The sequence below is a fragment of the Hetaerina americana genome, unplaced genomic scaffold, assembly GCF_022747635.1.
Source record: "Hetaerina americana unplaced genomic scaffold, ioHetAmer1.1.p SCAF_28, whole genome shotgun sequence".
NCBI classification, from domain to species: domain Eukaryota; kingdom Metazoa; phylum Arthropoda; class Insecta; order Odonata; family Calopterygidae; genus Hetaerina; species Hetaerina americana.
In genome coordinates, this window is record NW_027286852.1 from 5,924,367 (window position 1) to 5,941,027 (window position 16,661).

The window sequence follows — 16,661 nt, forward strand, 5'->3', positions numbered from 1 at the left end:
CTCCCCTTCCTAAACCCAAACTGATCATCCCCTAAGTAATCATTTGCCCTACTCTCTATCCTTTTGTTTATGATCCTGAGAACAACTTTAGCCGCCTGGGATATCATATATATTGTCCTGTAGTCCTCACATGACGTGGCCTTTACCTTTTTCGGAATAGGAACTAAAACTGATCTCACAAAGTCTTCCGGCCAGATTCCCTCCTCATAAATACTACGGATCAGCCCATACTAGTATAGCCTCTTCCTCCCACATTTTCCTTAGCATTTTAAAAGTTCCACGGGAATGTTATCTACCCCCACGGCCTTATTTAGTTTCATCTCCTTTAATGCCCTTTCTATCTCATTGCCTAGTATGCCTGGACCTAAGCTATCTTCCTCTACGTCATATTCTTTTTCAATGTCTAACTTTGTTGGTCTGAGTTCTTTACTATACAGTTCTTCTATATACTCCTTCCATCTCTCTTGGATCTTTCCTGCGTCAACCTTACCCGAATTATCTCTAACTGTTAGCATAGCTCTTTCTTTTTTACTTCCCGAAAACGATTTAACTTTGCTGTACAGCGCATGTATATATACATATACATATATATATATAATATATATATACTGCCTTGATCAAAGAGTTCCCGGAATAACCACCGTGTGGCGCTCCCATCGTTCCGATTTGAGTTCTGTTTTTTTTGTTAAATTGGTACATCTGTTGTTGATATTCCCTTTAAATCTTAGTGTCATAACTTGACATTTGCAAAAGTTACGGTCGGTTTTCGGTATGTCCATCAGTGCTTCCTGCGATTTTTCCATTACTTCCTCTCGGCTGCTAAAACGCGTTCCCCGTAATGGTTTTTTAACTCGATTGAACAGAAAGAAGTCACAGGGAGCCAAATCAGGTGAATTCGGTGGCTGTTGGATGGTATTTGTTGCATTTTTCGTCAAAAAATTACGAATAATGATAGCACTGTGCGACGGTGCGTTATCATGGTGCAAAATCCACGAGTTTTCTGCCCACATTTCTGGTCTCTTTCGGCGAATTGCTTCACGCAAACGTCTCATAACGCCCAAATAATACTCTTTGTTTACTGTCTGGCCTTCTGGCAAAAATTCATGATGCACTACACCGTTGTAATCCATGAAAACCGTCAGCATTGCCTTCTTTTTTGACTGAAAACGACGTGGTTTTTTTGGTCTCGGCTCATTTGGTGAACGCCATTCACTTGCCTGATGTCTGGATTGCGTGTCGTACTCATAAACCAACGTCTCGTCTCCAGTAATGATCCTTTTGATGAATGTGGGATCGGATTCAGCCTCGCAAATCATGTCTTTTGCGACGTCACCACGGTCTCTTTTTTGCATGAAATTGAGGTCTTTTGGCACCAACTTTGCTGCTTCTCGACGGAAACCCAAATCATTAACCACAATGTCTTGGGCGGATCCATAGGCAATGTTCAAGTCCTCCGCTATTTCTCTGATGGTTAATTTGCGGTTATTGACCAACATTTCTTTTACTTTATCAATTTTTTCACCGACTTTCGATGTCGATGGTCTGCCACTGCGTTCATCATCCTCGATTGACTCACGACCACTTCTGAACCGCTCGTGCCACTGGTAAACGACCGGTTTTTTTAGAGAATCGTTGCCGAAACACTTTTCCAACATTTCCAACGTCCGTGCGCCACTAAATCCGTTTTTTACGCAAAATTTAATACAAGTTCGTTGTTGCAAATTTAAATCCATTTCTGAAATGGTAAAAAATCGCCAACACACACAGAGATAGATGTACTCTTGGCTACGTAACTTTTGCAAATGTCAAGTTATGACACTAAGATTTAAAGGGAATATCAACAACAGATGTACCAATTTAACAAAAAAACAGAACTCAAATCGGAACGATGGGAGCGCCACACGGTGGTTATTCCGGGAACTTTTTGATCAAGGTAGTATATATATATAATATATATATATATAATATATATATATATATATATTCATATGTATGTATATATATGTATATATATATATATATATATATATATATATATATATATATATATATATATATATATATATATATATATATATATAAAATATCTTCGAAATGGAACGCTCTTCGGCGACACACAAATATATAAAAAACACAGATGTAGATTTTTAGAATATAGAGACACAAAGAAAGGACACTCACAATTTGTTATTTTACGTTTCGACAGCACGGCTGTCGTCTTCAGCGACAGCCGTGCTGTCGAAACGTAAAATAACAAATTGTGAGTGTCCTTTCTTTGTGTCTCTATATTCTAAAAATCTACATCTGTGTTTTTTATATATTTGTATATATATATATATATATATATATATATATATATATATATATATATATATATATATATATATATATATATATATTCCTGCTCCATTAAATAGTAGTAGCACATATTAGTTCCTATTATTTTATTTTTTAAACAACCCGAAATTCATAGTTCCGTTATAATTGGTGCATCAAAAGTCACACCATTGGACTGACGAACACGGAAGTCGCGAGGACGATTGTCTGGGATATGATTTTTAGACACGGCAATATTTGGTTACTGTCAGAAATGTTAACGCTGGTAATTTAATTTCCCACGCCACCCCCTCCCCCCTTGGGGGGTTTCAAAAACTTAAATAAGTGCAAATTTTAATATTACTTTTTCATTTGCAAGGGGCTCGATGAAGTTCTTCCAATCATGCACGTGGAGTTTGTTCGACGAGGATTTGAACTCATGACCTTCCTCTTGCCTCAAGAAGCCCTGATTGCGGGCAGTTCTGATCTGACGAAGCCAGTATTCAGGTGAGCAAACATCACAAAGTTTGAAGGAGCGGTTGCAGCACTGTGATTGCACTTTCCAATCTGTTCAGTCTTTCAATCAGCGCCATTACCAGCCGCACCACTCACTACCTTCCGGCACTCCTTTCTCATCTCCAGCAAACCACAAACTCAATATTAATTCCACAAAGATTTCTATTTCAATCTTTGGCATTTCAGGAAAGTAAAATATATTGTATAATAATATCATTCTAAGCATTCATCGATCTTGACAAGAGGAATATTCTATCCTGTTCTCCCAAGACATGTGCAACGCTACACTTACGATCGGTTCTATAATTGGAGGAGACTTTGTCGTATGCATTGGTGTGGTTCCTCTTAATTCCGATTTTTGCATAAAAGATAGCTATTATGTTAGGTGAATTAACCCTTTTCATATTAAAAGGACTTCGTCCTTTTCCACAGATTTTAAGAATAAGGTTCAACGCGTTTCACCGACTTGTGGCATTACCAGATATAACTATACTTAACAACAGTGCGAGAATATATACGCTCTGGACGGAGTGGTGGGGGTGGGGAGGGGAATGAGGGCCTGAGAGGGGAGGGGGCGACCGGGTGCGTTGATGGGTTGGTTTGACCAATTCCAGGCTAGTGTCTCTCAGAGAGGAGTGGGGAGGGAGACCGGGACAGTTGCTTATCACAAGGTGTCAAGCTGGGGTTTGCTAGGTGCCTCCGTATCTCATAGCCTTCCTAGTCGTCAGCGTAACGGAACCAATAACCCACGTTTTTCACATGTTGATCCTCAGTATTGGAAATATTTCCTTCTAATGAATTGAGGAAGAGTTCGGCTAGAAAGGGAGGAAACCATAGCTGGCCCATCCGTTTGACTATTAAAAATGTGGTTGAAATTAAAACCGTTTTGGTCAACTGTCATTTTGATGAGGGAGATCAATTCGTGGGACATATTTTGGGAAATGGTGGAATCATTGATGAGTTCTTTCACCCTAAGCAAGGCTTCAGATATGGACACACCAGTAAATAAATTCTCAATGTCAAATGAGACTAGTCCCGCTTTATCCGGTACATTGATTTCTTTCACTATTTTGGCATGCTCTATTGAGTTTTTAACTCCGTATTTAGGCTTAAAACCTGTGAAATCTCGGAGTCAATTGTTTAATTTACGTGACAGAAGGTGTGAAGGGGCGGACACAGCCGAGACTAGTCTACCACATTGTATGCCTTTGGGCGGGAACCAACCGCCAGTTATACACTTCCCTCAATTGCATAAACACACTCCACCCTCATATTTCCTTCTCCATGGAAAAAGACGTCAACGGCACAATCAACTTCCTCGATTTGTCAATTGCCTTAAGAGAAAAAAAAATGAGTTTGCAATTTACATGAAATCCACTAATCCAGACCACATGATTCCTAATGATTCCGTCCACCATTTTTCTCACACACATGCGGCCCTCCACTCCATGATCCACCGCCTCCTACACATCCCCATTTCCCCCAATAACTTCAACATTGACCTCGTAACAATCTCGAATATAGCTAACAACAATGGCTACAACGCTAAGCTAGTTGATAAATTATTGCGGGAAAAAACGAAAATCAATGGCCATAAATAATATTTCCTCCGCACAGTCCGCAGTATCTAAAGAATTTAGGTGGTGCTCGAACCCATTTCTGGAAGATCTTTCATATAGGTTTTCCAACCGCCTACCACCCAAACTTAAAACAGCCTTTTACACACCCCTAACCCTCGCAAAACTTCCAGCCAATGGTAAATGCCCACACGATAGCCTTCCTAAGTCAGCTTTTTATAAACTGAAATGCGAGATTTGCAACACCGTTTATGTTGGTCAGACAGGGAGGAATGTCAAGCTACGAGCCAAGGAACACGCAAGGCGTCACCAAAATAAAAATGCCAACTCTCTCTTTGCTAAGCACCTGCTATAATTCGACCACAGCGGTGACTTTTCCCAGAAATATTACATATGTATACTCCCAAAAGGATTAAAAATGCACACTCTCGAGCAAATGGAGATACGGAGGCACCTAGGAAACCCCAACTTCACACTTTGTAACGAGCAACTGTTCCCGTCCCCCTCCCCACTCCTTTCTGGAGAACTAGCCTGGAATTGGTCAAACCAGCCCCTCAATGCACCCAGTCGCCCCCTCCCCTCTCGAGCCCTCCCACCCTCCCTCCCCGCCCCCCCACTCTGTCATCAGCGTATATATTCTCCCACTGTTGTTAAGTATATTTGTGCCTGATGATGCCGCAAGTCGGTGAAACACCTTGTATCTAATGATAAAAATATGTGGAAAAGCACCAAGTCCTTTAAATATGGATATGAAATACTTCCACGAAGTAAAGCCTGAAACAGCAGAATAGAATAAACCCTTGTTTTGAATTGGATCTTCCTCCGGCACGTTTGGCTTTGTTTAATAAAGTCCGCTCGTTATTTGATAGTTTTCTACTGAATATTTTTCCCATCCTCTCCCATATCCTCCCGTATCACTCACCCTCCACACCTTGCACCACCTGCCTTACACCTCTTTGGTGGGGTATTAACGTTGATTTTGCAAAACTCTTTGTTTAGGCAAAGTCGTACAATAGCGAACCTAATTCACTTCCGCAGCGCCACGAAGTCGACTCTGCCTCGTTCATATCGTATTTTGTACAGCAACTGATTTAGCGGGTCCCCATTGAAAGTTGTGCGAGCGATGGAACATAATGGATGGTGGTCTCTCTGGACAATGAATAAACAAATTGAGATTTGTGGCTCACAATAGCTTCTTGACTCCAAGCTGGTGGTTTGTGAAATATTTTTCCCTTCCGAGAAGTAAATGGATATTACAATTTATAATCGAGAGTTTCCACACGAGAGTGATGCAGTTGATTTGTTCGTCTGATATCAAAATTCTCGGGATTGCGTTCACCTCTGCTCTAAGAAATGAGAGTGGCGTGGGGTATTTGGAAAACTTTCGACACTGTAACCTAGCAACAAGGACTTGCGACTCAGTTTCTCCAGAATGATGCAATAAATTAATGATGAATACAACAGAAAAATTATGTGATTTTTGACGTTTCGTTTCTCTCTGTCATTACTCGTTTTACAATATCTGCCAGTCCCGGATTTTCGGACTTCGACCGTGCTAAGCTCTATAATTAAAGCCATCTGAAGTTTATAATTACGTCATCTTTATGTCTATTATTGCAAGGATTCTTCATTGGTCCGGAGCAATTGGTATTGTCAACGATTTAAAAACGGTAATATATTAAACCTTGATTCACTTAGCCACGACTATTTGTAATAACGATACGATAACTTCGATCGTATTTCCCATTTCAGCCCTATACTGGCTAAACATTAGGGCGTTTGCCATATAACTTTCTAACGCAAATGACAATTTCCAGTCAATAAGTCTTTGCTCAGTATTTTATTCATAAAGTTCGATGGGGTAAAACGCTATATTCTTTGGTATGAGCACAGTAGTTTGATTAATATTGATTTTAATGATTTTTAACCTGAAAATGGTATTAAATGATCGATGATGATTTCCATGAATACAAGGTCTGTCCCCAAACTAGTAGGACTGAGTCGATAAGACGAGAGCTGGAACGTCTAAACAATTTGGATCCTTGGAACTCATTTGGTTGAGAAGCTCTTGGCAGATATCCGCGTGCGAGTTTCCTTTCGTTCTTCGTCCTAGAGTACTCGCGGCACCAACTTCACACACACCTTTCTCATGCCCATTTTTTCCGTCACAAGTCCAAACATATCACTTTGAGGGATTCCAAGTCCATCAGAAACCATTTGAACGCTTAATATTCGATCCCATTCCCCCAAAGCCTTCACTCTAGCAAGATTTTCTTCACTTATTTAGGCCGAAGGGCGTCCTGAACGTTCGGCGTTTTCAACATCTTCTTGTAACAACTTCAAATAAACTATAAACAAAGTAATCAACCCGAAAATCAGTTTTTCAGGTAGTGATTAAGTGCACCTGGTACTAAGCCCGACGGTGGGTGAAACTAACACGTTAGCAGGGTGTTAAGGGGGGCCAGTTTCCTCTCCCTGTGCCGATTATTGCTTCACAGGAAGATCTGGTACTCGAAAAATCACGTACCTTGGGTGGAGCTGAGGGTGCCCAGAAAAGCTCGCCCGAGAATCGAACCTGGGCCCTCAGATTGGTATTTCAACGATTTACTCCTTGGGCTACCACATTTTACCACTCAGAAACATCCGATTCGCCCATGACGTTTTTACAATAAGCTGCCTTAGGCATTTCATGAGTCTCTTTCCCGGTTTGACCCAGGTTCACTCAAAATATGATGGTCCAGCGCTGCTACAATTCATGACTAAGCTTACCTCGGTTACGTTAAAAAAGTTTCATGCACGAAAACTCCGCACTTCGAAAAGGCTGGGAGCTAACTGCCAAAGGTCTAACCTTTCCTGAGATTCCCTTCCCTCGAACCTAGCCCGAGAAACCATCGCCAATCCGTCCGTCTAACCAGGGAACAAAAGTAATACTACTTTTGGGACACACCTTGTATTAATCTAGTATTTACTCTAGTAGAATCTTGATCATAATATTGATGCCACTAACATACGCTTCTCATCTTTGTTCTCTTCCTTTCAGTGAGAGTCAAACCTTGAAGGTAAAATAATTTTTAATTCTAATTGGGATGCACCATCCCGCACAGGAACTTGGACCTCATCGTGGTGGGTTCGTACTGGACAATGCCCTTCGATTACACTGCAATATTTTCCCTTCAAGCACGATTGGTGAGTATTTACAACCTATCCTTTTCCATTTGTAACTATTTCTTTCATTCCCTAAGTGAAACAAACAATACGATGGCAACATTTAATAAATTTGGGTTGTAATAAGAAACTTGAAATTGATAGGCTGGTGCTAAAACATTCTGAATATTAAGCCTATCATGTCGTCACATGTTTACGTAAACCGGCATGATATTTTTATGTATGAACTTTGAACTCGTTATTACTCCTATAATTACGCTATTCTAATTGTTGGCAGGTTACGTGGACTTCAATTATTTTTAACAACCTTTTTTAAATTTAATGAGGCCGAATATTCATGAAATTTTTAGACTAATTCGTTCGAATCCATGAAATTTTGGACTTATAAGCAAAAAGAATAATCACACAAATTTATAATAATACCAATATGTTTTAATGCATGGGTCAGGCCCAAGTCATTCTCTCTGATAGAAACGGAAAGATAGAAGCAGAGCATATAAAAAGGTGAATTGGAATTGCCTGTGAGAAAATGATGCGTATACCGAATCAAATAAATTGATGGAATAACACGCTGAGAACATAATAGTATTAAACGGACGATAAAACTAATTTAAGATAGGAAGGTGGGCGGAATAAAATATTTCTTCAGCACCGGATTACTCCCACACTCAAAAGTTACCAGCTGGTGTCAAGATCATCCACGGGCAATGATTTGGACATTGGTTAATATTTTATGCTGCAACTCTTTACTCAAGTTTAAATTTTTGGGATATTGATCTGAATATTATCATAAAGTCACCTGTAAAGGCCAGGAAAACTCAAATGTCGGAATTTTGTAAAATTTTCTTTACTAGTAAGGTAGGTTTCGGATGGACACAACTACCAAATAAAATAATATGGTGTTTCTCCTAACAAAAAAGAACCGACAATTATACTCTAAAAAAACTACTTTCAAATTACTCTTTCAACGTCTTGATTTAAAAAAAATACATTTAGCCAAACTGCTTCATCTGCAGCACACTCAATTTGCTATTTCAAAAATAGATATTTGACTTAAAACCTTAATTTCCCACTGGGAGATGAACACTTTTAATTTCATTATAAATTAACTGAAGATCTTAATTTAGTTAGGAAATAATTTATTTTTGCCTTGTTAGAATTAGATCATTGATACGACTAGTAACATCAATTAAAACTGCCAAATAAATACCCAGTTATTGTAAAATAATAGGGTTATCTTATCTGCTAGTTCATTTTCCTCTTCCAAAAATTAAAAACGCTACAGGTATGTTTCGATCTACAAAATCTATAGAAAACCTGACCATTAAAAGCCAGCGCACTTAACCATGAAGGAGGAGTTCAGTATATTCCAAATTTAGCAATTCAAAGTATTCTCTGAATTCTCGTCGGCCCTTTTCTTTTGCTCTAATTTTATTCAAAAATTTTACCACTGAAACACAAAGTGCTGCACATTTTAGAGTGTTCTCACACAGTGCCTCTTGGTGTATAGCGCAGTAATAATTCAGTATGGGACGTTTTAAAAAAAGTTCTACCAAATTTGTGTCTCCATTGACTTTATCTATCATTGATGGCGCTCCGTCAGTACACACACTAATGAGTTTGTTATACTCGTACTGAAACTTTAGATCTTATAAGTAAGATTTCACCATTTCAAATATGTCTGATCCTCTTCTGTTGCCACGCAAATCCTCCGCACTGGCAATCACACCAAAGATATTTAAACTTTCATCAATTCCTCTTTTAAAAATGTTTATCTGTGCAACAGCACATGTGTCCGTTGAGTCATCCAAAACTAGAGAATAGAAAGTGCAAGAATGAACGAGGTCTTCCAGTTGCTGAGATATACATTCAAACAAAGTTCCTCGATACTTCTTGTCTCTGTCTGCCTAGATATAGCAAATTTGTCTGCTTCCTTTCAAGAACTTTTATCGCCAAGATAGTGCACAAATGTTTGGAGAAAAGGCTTAACGATTTCTTCTCTACCAGAAAAAGGTTTCTTTTTTTTCACCAATGCAAAGGGATCTTCATATGACGCTTCTCTCATCGCCAAGTCTTCACGACTTACTTTAACAAATATATCTTTTCTTTCTCTGATTTCTTGTATTTTCATGGTTTATTGTTCTTTTCGTAACTCAGACCCAACAACAAGCTTAATTTCATCTTCTTTATTAGTCTGATGCTGTGTTCTATAGTGTCTCTTAAGATCATTTTTCCTTTATATGAAAGATTTTTTTTTAATGCCAAACGGTTTTCTTAATGAACTTGCTTGCGAACACTTTTTTGACTTCCCTTGCTCATTTTATTTTGCCCTGAAATGCATAAAAGGAATATAAGCATAGAAAAGTGTCATCGTAATCACCAATCAAAGTTTATAAGCCATCTCGCTATTTCCCTATTACATGTTGCCATAAATGTCCTCGCAGCAGCCCCCTATCCGTTCTTCCTTTGCCTTCTTTCGCAATCATATGACCTCGTTCCGCAGCTGTTAATAGAGTTTTTCTTCATTCTCGTGTCTAGAATTCTTGAATATCCATCTTTCGTCTTTGGGACCTATTATTTGAGTTGTTATTCATTGCTCCATAGATATTTCTACCTTACTCACTTGGAGCTGATCTGCAGCTTTGGTAATTAAATTCTTCATTTCTTTTCATCGACCCTCAGGCATTTTCATTGCTTCATTCTACTTCCCTTTCGATGGCCGCGGTGAACTTTTTTTTTACAGAAAAGAGTAAACCTAAAAAAAAGTGAAAAAGAACAATTATATTACTAGTACGTACGTCGTATCATACAGAATATCAATTATGCAAAACTTGAATTCTACCTTCGGGCCAAGAAAAAGTAGTGGCACGCTTCTATGACAAACGTTATATATATATATATATATATATATATCTATATATATATATATATATATATATATATATATATATAATCTCAAAGCTGCCTTTCAATCACTCTCAACGCGGAAACCACGCCAGTACAAACAAAAAAACATTGCTTCGAGCTTCATTCCCCGATGGCTCACCAAGGACTGACTGACTGACTATTTCGAATGCTCATCCGCACGTCACTTCGAATGCGTGATGTATTTCTGGCGCGCAACGTTTGCGATTGTTTGAGTAGGAATGCGTACGCGAAATGGCAACAACGATTCGAATATTCGTACGTTTTTACTCCCTCCCAAAATAGCAACTCACGAGTCCCATTCTAAGTTACGGACACCGAGACGTTGAGCATCACCGAAGGCTGCATGAATTGAACGGAGCTCAGTTTGGTGTTGGAAATATCAAGATGGTTTCAGTTACGACATCTATTAAAACAATAATTAGACGAAAGGATTTAAGTCGCCACTTGTGATCATCCAATGCGCCACGGTTCTTGCCACCCTTGCTCATCACGCAATCATTCTCCCTGATCTTCATCCTTTTGTTGATTATCCTGTACACCTTTTGCGCCAACAGCGTGCGAAATCAAACTTATTGTTTAACAATGTGGCCAAAGGACACATCCACCATTGCACCACCATCCATCATCCACCATTGTACCACATACTTCCCGGGCTTAGAATCTCTACGATCAATCCTAAAAGACCTCTACCCTATCCTATAAAATCTTATGCCACCGCCAACCTTTTTCCCAAATGTCCCTCTGTTACTTTCAAACGCCCCGCCAACCTATCCGATCTCCTCAAATCAACCAATCCACTCCATAAATCCCCAACTCGTCCTAAAACCACTCCCACGCCATGCAATAAACCCAGATGCAAAACATGCCCTATATTCAAAACCAAAATCCCATCCCTCTCCCTACCGCTTTTTAACTCTCTCCCACCAATTCCCTCCTCTACTCTCACATCTAGCAATGTAGTGTACCTTCTGAAGTGTCAACTTTGCCCTGCCTATTAAATTGGGTAGACCACCACACCCCTCAACATCAGAATCAACAACCACCGAGCCTCATGCAAAACTCGTCCTTAATTGATATGCTCCCTATCCCCAAACACGCCTCTGAGCACAACACTCCCTTTGATAAATGCTATAGTGTATCCATCATAGCATCCCTCTCACCCTCTGATCCTCCACTGAAACTGAAAACATTAGAGCAATCCTTCATCTGGCTCTTGGTGTCCTGGAATTGGCCAGGGTTCAATATTAGGCATTAATTACCCTGCTCCAATTATATTTTCATCCCCCTTCCATCCCCATCACCTTCTACATTTTCCCCACCCTTCTAACGCTGCCCCTCCAAACCCGTCCCTTCGGAATTCTCTCCCCACCTTCCCCTTCCATCCATCGCTCCAGCCCTCATATTCCCTTCAGTTCTGTCCCTCTCTTCCTTGATAAAGGTGGTCACGACCACCAAAAATTCGAAAAATAGTGAGTCTCTTTTTTGTGTGTTTCGGTGTTTTTGTCTGTGCCCACTAGTGCCAAGTGTTATACATTATTAATCACGTCCGTGAGACTTTCAAAAAGTGTTATATATATAAATATATCTATATATATATATATATATATATATATATATATATATATATATATATATATATTTATTTATTTATTTATTTATATATATGTACACATATATTTTAATGTTAATTTTTTTTATTATTTGACAGAAACAATATGGATTTCTATGAAGTGCATGTTTATTTGAGTATGCTGAGCGATTCATGGCATTCTAAATGTTTTACATCATGATTATAAGAAAATTGTACACGATTTTGACTTGGCCGCCATTTCAGCGTTTTCAAGGTTTATCAATAATTATCATTTTATCCTAAGGAACATTTCTTTTTCAGCCATGAATGTATTGTTGTAATATTTGGGTTAAAGTAGACGGGAAGTGTGGCGTGGCGAATCCCACTATACGAGGGTCGTCCAGAATATAACATACTTTTTGAAATAAAATATGAACCTGTTGACAAGAAAAAGGCAGAGCATTAAGTTACGTTCTGGTCAGCCTCCATATGTAGCTCTCGTAATGTAAGACACTTTTCGCCAAAATCTTAGTCTTTCACTTGATAGAGAGCTATGGCAAATAAACACGAGCGAAGTGGCCCTCAACAAGGCAGTCGATCGCTTTGCAGGAGAGCGCGGTGGATGAGCTCATGGCGAGCGGGATTCCTCCGCAGAAGCTGGTGGTGGCCATCCCTGCATTCAGCGTCACCGTGAAGCTGTGCAACCGCACGGACGCCGGCATCAACGCATCAGTCTGCTGCGACGGCGACGAAGGCATGTACCATCCGACGACGAATATGCTCCTCTACAACTCCGAGGTAACACATCGCCTCCTCTTCAACATCCCATCGCTCATTACAATACAGGCATCTCCATCTTTATTGTCTCGTTTGAATCTCTGAGGGGATCGGCATGGTGCGGTGGCTAACGTACCGGCTTCCCACCCAGAGTACCCTGGTTTGAATCCAGGTGGTAGATATTTATCAGTGGTGTCCCAATCCTTACTTGAGGCACTTCGTGGAAGGCACTTTGAGTGAGTACGCTGCCCGTCGGATGGGACGTTATGCGGTGTGTGACCCCTAGGTGCCTTTCGTTAAGAGCTGTCGGTCGCCTCTCCTAAATACTACTTCAATCTCTGATATCAATTCTCTCTTCTCTTGTCATGCCTAATGGTTCTTCGCTGGGTTTGATTCCTCCTGTTTACATGTTGCACCCTTTTCCATATCCACGTCTCAAAATTCTCCAGCCAATGCCTAGCAGAGGAAAGTTGATTTGAGCTTGAAAATAAGAGGGCAAAAACTAGAGCAGTTGAACTCTCTTGGAAGTGTTCTGGACCAAAATGGCTGAAGTAGGAAGGACCGAAGATGAAGAATTGTGTTAGGTAATAAATATTTAACAAGAAGGAGGGAATTGATGACATGGACTTTGAGTAAATACATCAACATAAAAAAGGGAATGGCGTTTGGCATAGAAGCCATCACAAGGAGGAAAAACCTTGAAAGGGATACTGGGAAAAGGCTTATGATAAATTTGATGTGGAGCGTGTTTTTGCATGGGGAGGTAACATGGTCGTTGAAATAAAAGTAAAATACGAATTAACGCATAAAAGTAGTAGAAATAAAAAAAACGCGGTATATAGCTGAATATCAAAGAAAGGGAGGAAATAACAGAATTCTTTCTTTAAAATGGGTTTTCTTCACAATTCTGCAATGATTGACCTCCTAAATATTCACTCAGTTTTGGTATCTTCAATTAAGGAAAAATGTAACTTATAGCTAAGACAAAGCTCCCTCAAGTGAACAGGATCATTTTTGGCGAAGTGTAAAGATGTCGATTTCAATTATTGCTATTTTGCAGCTGCGAATGAAGATGTCCAATGCGTCGGAGGACTGGGTGGTGACAAGGGATGAAGAGTCCAGAGTGTCCTACGGACACAGCAGATCGCTTCAGTGGACGTCCTTTGAAGACCCCGAGTCCGTCAGGGTGAAGGTGAGAATGATAATTGTAAGGGTACCAAGGCGAGGGATGGCCAAGGGTTCGGTTGATTTGGCAATCGAAATAGGCGAGGGGATTCCTCTCCTTCCGTGGTCGCCACTCCCCCAGGAAGCTATCTGGTTCAAATTTGGTTCACCCCGTAGATCAGAACAAGACCAAGTTTGTCGGATAATAAATATTACAAAACAAAATCCTGGGCCTCAATACATATGCATGCACAGCATAATTATCAGAGAAATGAATTTCGAGTTGATGGCTGAGGGCTAGGCTCACCCTAGAGTTATTATTAGATTAGGTATTCTACCAGTTAAGGGAGGTTTTTGGAGGGACACAGCTACCAAATAAATATTTTATGACTTCTAACAAAATAAAAAATCTATTATCCTACTCTACATTAGACTCCTATTCATCTCTGAGCACTTTCTTCCCCACCTTCATCCCGTTCAACATCCCGATTCTGTTCCTTCCAATTCCTCGTATGCCTAACATTCTGCCCTCTATTACAGTCTTCAACATCCAACAGCCGGTCAAAACCCCCTTCATCTACTCCTCCTGCCTCCACAAGATTTCTCCCAACAAACCCCTCTCTTCGTCCACCATACCAAGTACTTCCTCATTCGTTTTCTCCTCTGTCCATTTCACCTTTCCCATTCTTCTCCACACCCACATTTCAAAAGCCTCCAGTCTACGTCTATCATCCTGCTTCCATGACCACGTTTCCACGCCGTACATAGCTACGCTCCTTATCAAAGTTTTAACGAGTCTTTTCTTAATATCCTTGCTCAACGTCCCTGTCATCAACTCCCTTCTCCTTGTGAAAGCCTGTTTACCTAGCGCAATTCTTCTCCTTACGTCCCTACTACTTTGACCGTGTTGGTCCAAAACACTTCCAAGATATTAAACTGTTCTACCTGCTCTAGTTTTTACCCTCCTATTTTAATGTTTAGCTTAGCCTTTTTCTTTCTAAAAAATCGCATTACCTTTGTTTTATTAATACTGATTCTCATCCCATATCTATCGCACTGAATTTCCAATTCACTCAGAAATGCTTGCAACTCCTTTGCTGACTGACAAACTAAAGCTTGGTCATCAGCAAACCTAACTGATTTCACGTATTCCCCGCCCACTTTCATTCCTACCTCCAGTTCTACCCATGCCTCTTTAATCATTTCCTCTGCATACAGGTTGAACAGCAACGGTGACAATGGGCAACCCTGCCTTACACCTCTTCCTAACACTGCCCATCCGGACTCCCCCGTTCCCCACCCGCACCTGAGCAGTCTGAGACATGTACAGGTTACGGATTAGCCTCCTTTCCCTCCAATCTATTCCTATTTTCTGCAACATACCCATTAGTGTTCCCCAAATTAACTTTATCAAATGCTCTTTCGAAATCTACGAAACAGGCATATACCTCCTGGTTGTGTTCTATATTCCTCTCGATTAATAATCTCATTACTGCAATGGCATCACGCGTACCTCTCCCCTTCCTAAACCCAAACTGATCATCCCCTAAGTAATCATTTGCCCTACTCTCTATCCTTTTGTTTATGATCCTGAGAACAACTTTAGCTGCGTGGGATATCAAACTTATTGTTCTGTAGTCCTCACATGATGTAGCCTTTGCCTTTTTCGGAATAGGAACTAAAACTGACCTAACAAAGTCTTCCGGCCGCATTCCTTCTTCATAGACACTACGGATCAGCCCATATAGCCTCTTCCTCCCACTTTTTCCTAAACATTTCAAAAGTTACGCGGGAATGTTATCCACCGCCACGGCCTTATTTAGTTTCATCTCCCTTAATGCCCTTTCTATCTCATCGTCGAGTATGTCTGGACCTAAGCTATCTTCCTCTTCGTCATATTCTTTTTCAATGTGTAACTTTATTGATCGAAATTATTTAGTCTACATTTCTTCTACACATACTTCCATCTCTCTTGGATCTTTCCTTTGTCAACTGTTATCTTACCCGCCTTATCTATAGCTGTTAGCATAGATTTCTGTTTCTTACTTCCCGATACAGATTTAACTTTGCTGTACAGCGCACCGATTTTACCCTTCCTCTTCAGACTTTCCATATCCTCTGCGTCTTCCACAATGCTTCTTTTGCTTTATTTGTTGCCCGCCTCAATTTATTGTTTAATTCTTCGTACTTCATTTTGCCTAATTCTGTATTTACATTTTTCCATTTTTGCCGCTCATCCATCTTTGTAATCATGTCATTCGTGATCCATGGTTTCCTAGTCCTTTTAGCGTTAACGGTTCCAATACTGTCTTTTGCGGCTTTAGACAGCCCTTTCTTGATACATTTCCATTTTTCTTCGATAGTACTTAGCTCTTTACCATCCTCCATGATTTTCTCTACCGCCTGTTTGTATTTCTTCCTATTCAAACCATTTAATGCTTCTACATTCCATTTTCTGACTCGCCGCCTCTGGCTAATCTTTTTTAAACGGACACCACATTTCATAACAACTTAGAGTCAGAGTCTGCATCTCGGGATCCCGGGAAGCCGTGCGAATTTATCACACTGTTCCTAAACCTGAGTCACCTGTCATTTTCTATTTATACCTGTGTCTTTTGCGATATGTAAACCAAGTTTTGGTGATGACT

The 16,661-nt window shown here is 40.0% G+C and overlaps 1 protein-coding gene across 1 annotated transcript in view; it reads left to right on the forward strand.

Annotated features, from left to right (window-relative positions):
• LOC139689858 (chitinase-3-like protein 1) overlaps positions 1-16,661 on the forward strand; it is a 39,678-nt gene that overhangs the window by 15,156 nt on the left and 7,861 nt on the right. The window contains exons 6-9 of the mRNA XM_071586954.1: positions 2,696-2,823; positions 7,514-7,595; positions 12,682-12,870; positions 13,910-14,041. Of these exons, the coding sequence (XP_071443055.1) occupies positions 2,696-2,823; positions 7,514-7,595; positions 12,682-12,870; positions 13,910-14,041 (531 nt within the window). The remainder of the gene's footprint in view (positions 1-2,695; positions 2,824-7,513; positions 7,596-12,681; positions 12,871-13,909; positions 14,042-16,661) is intronic.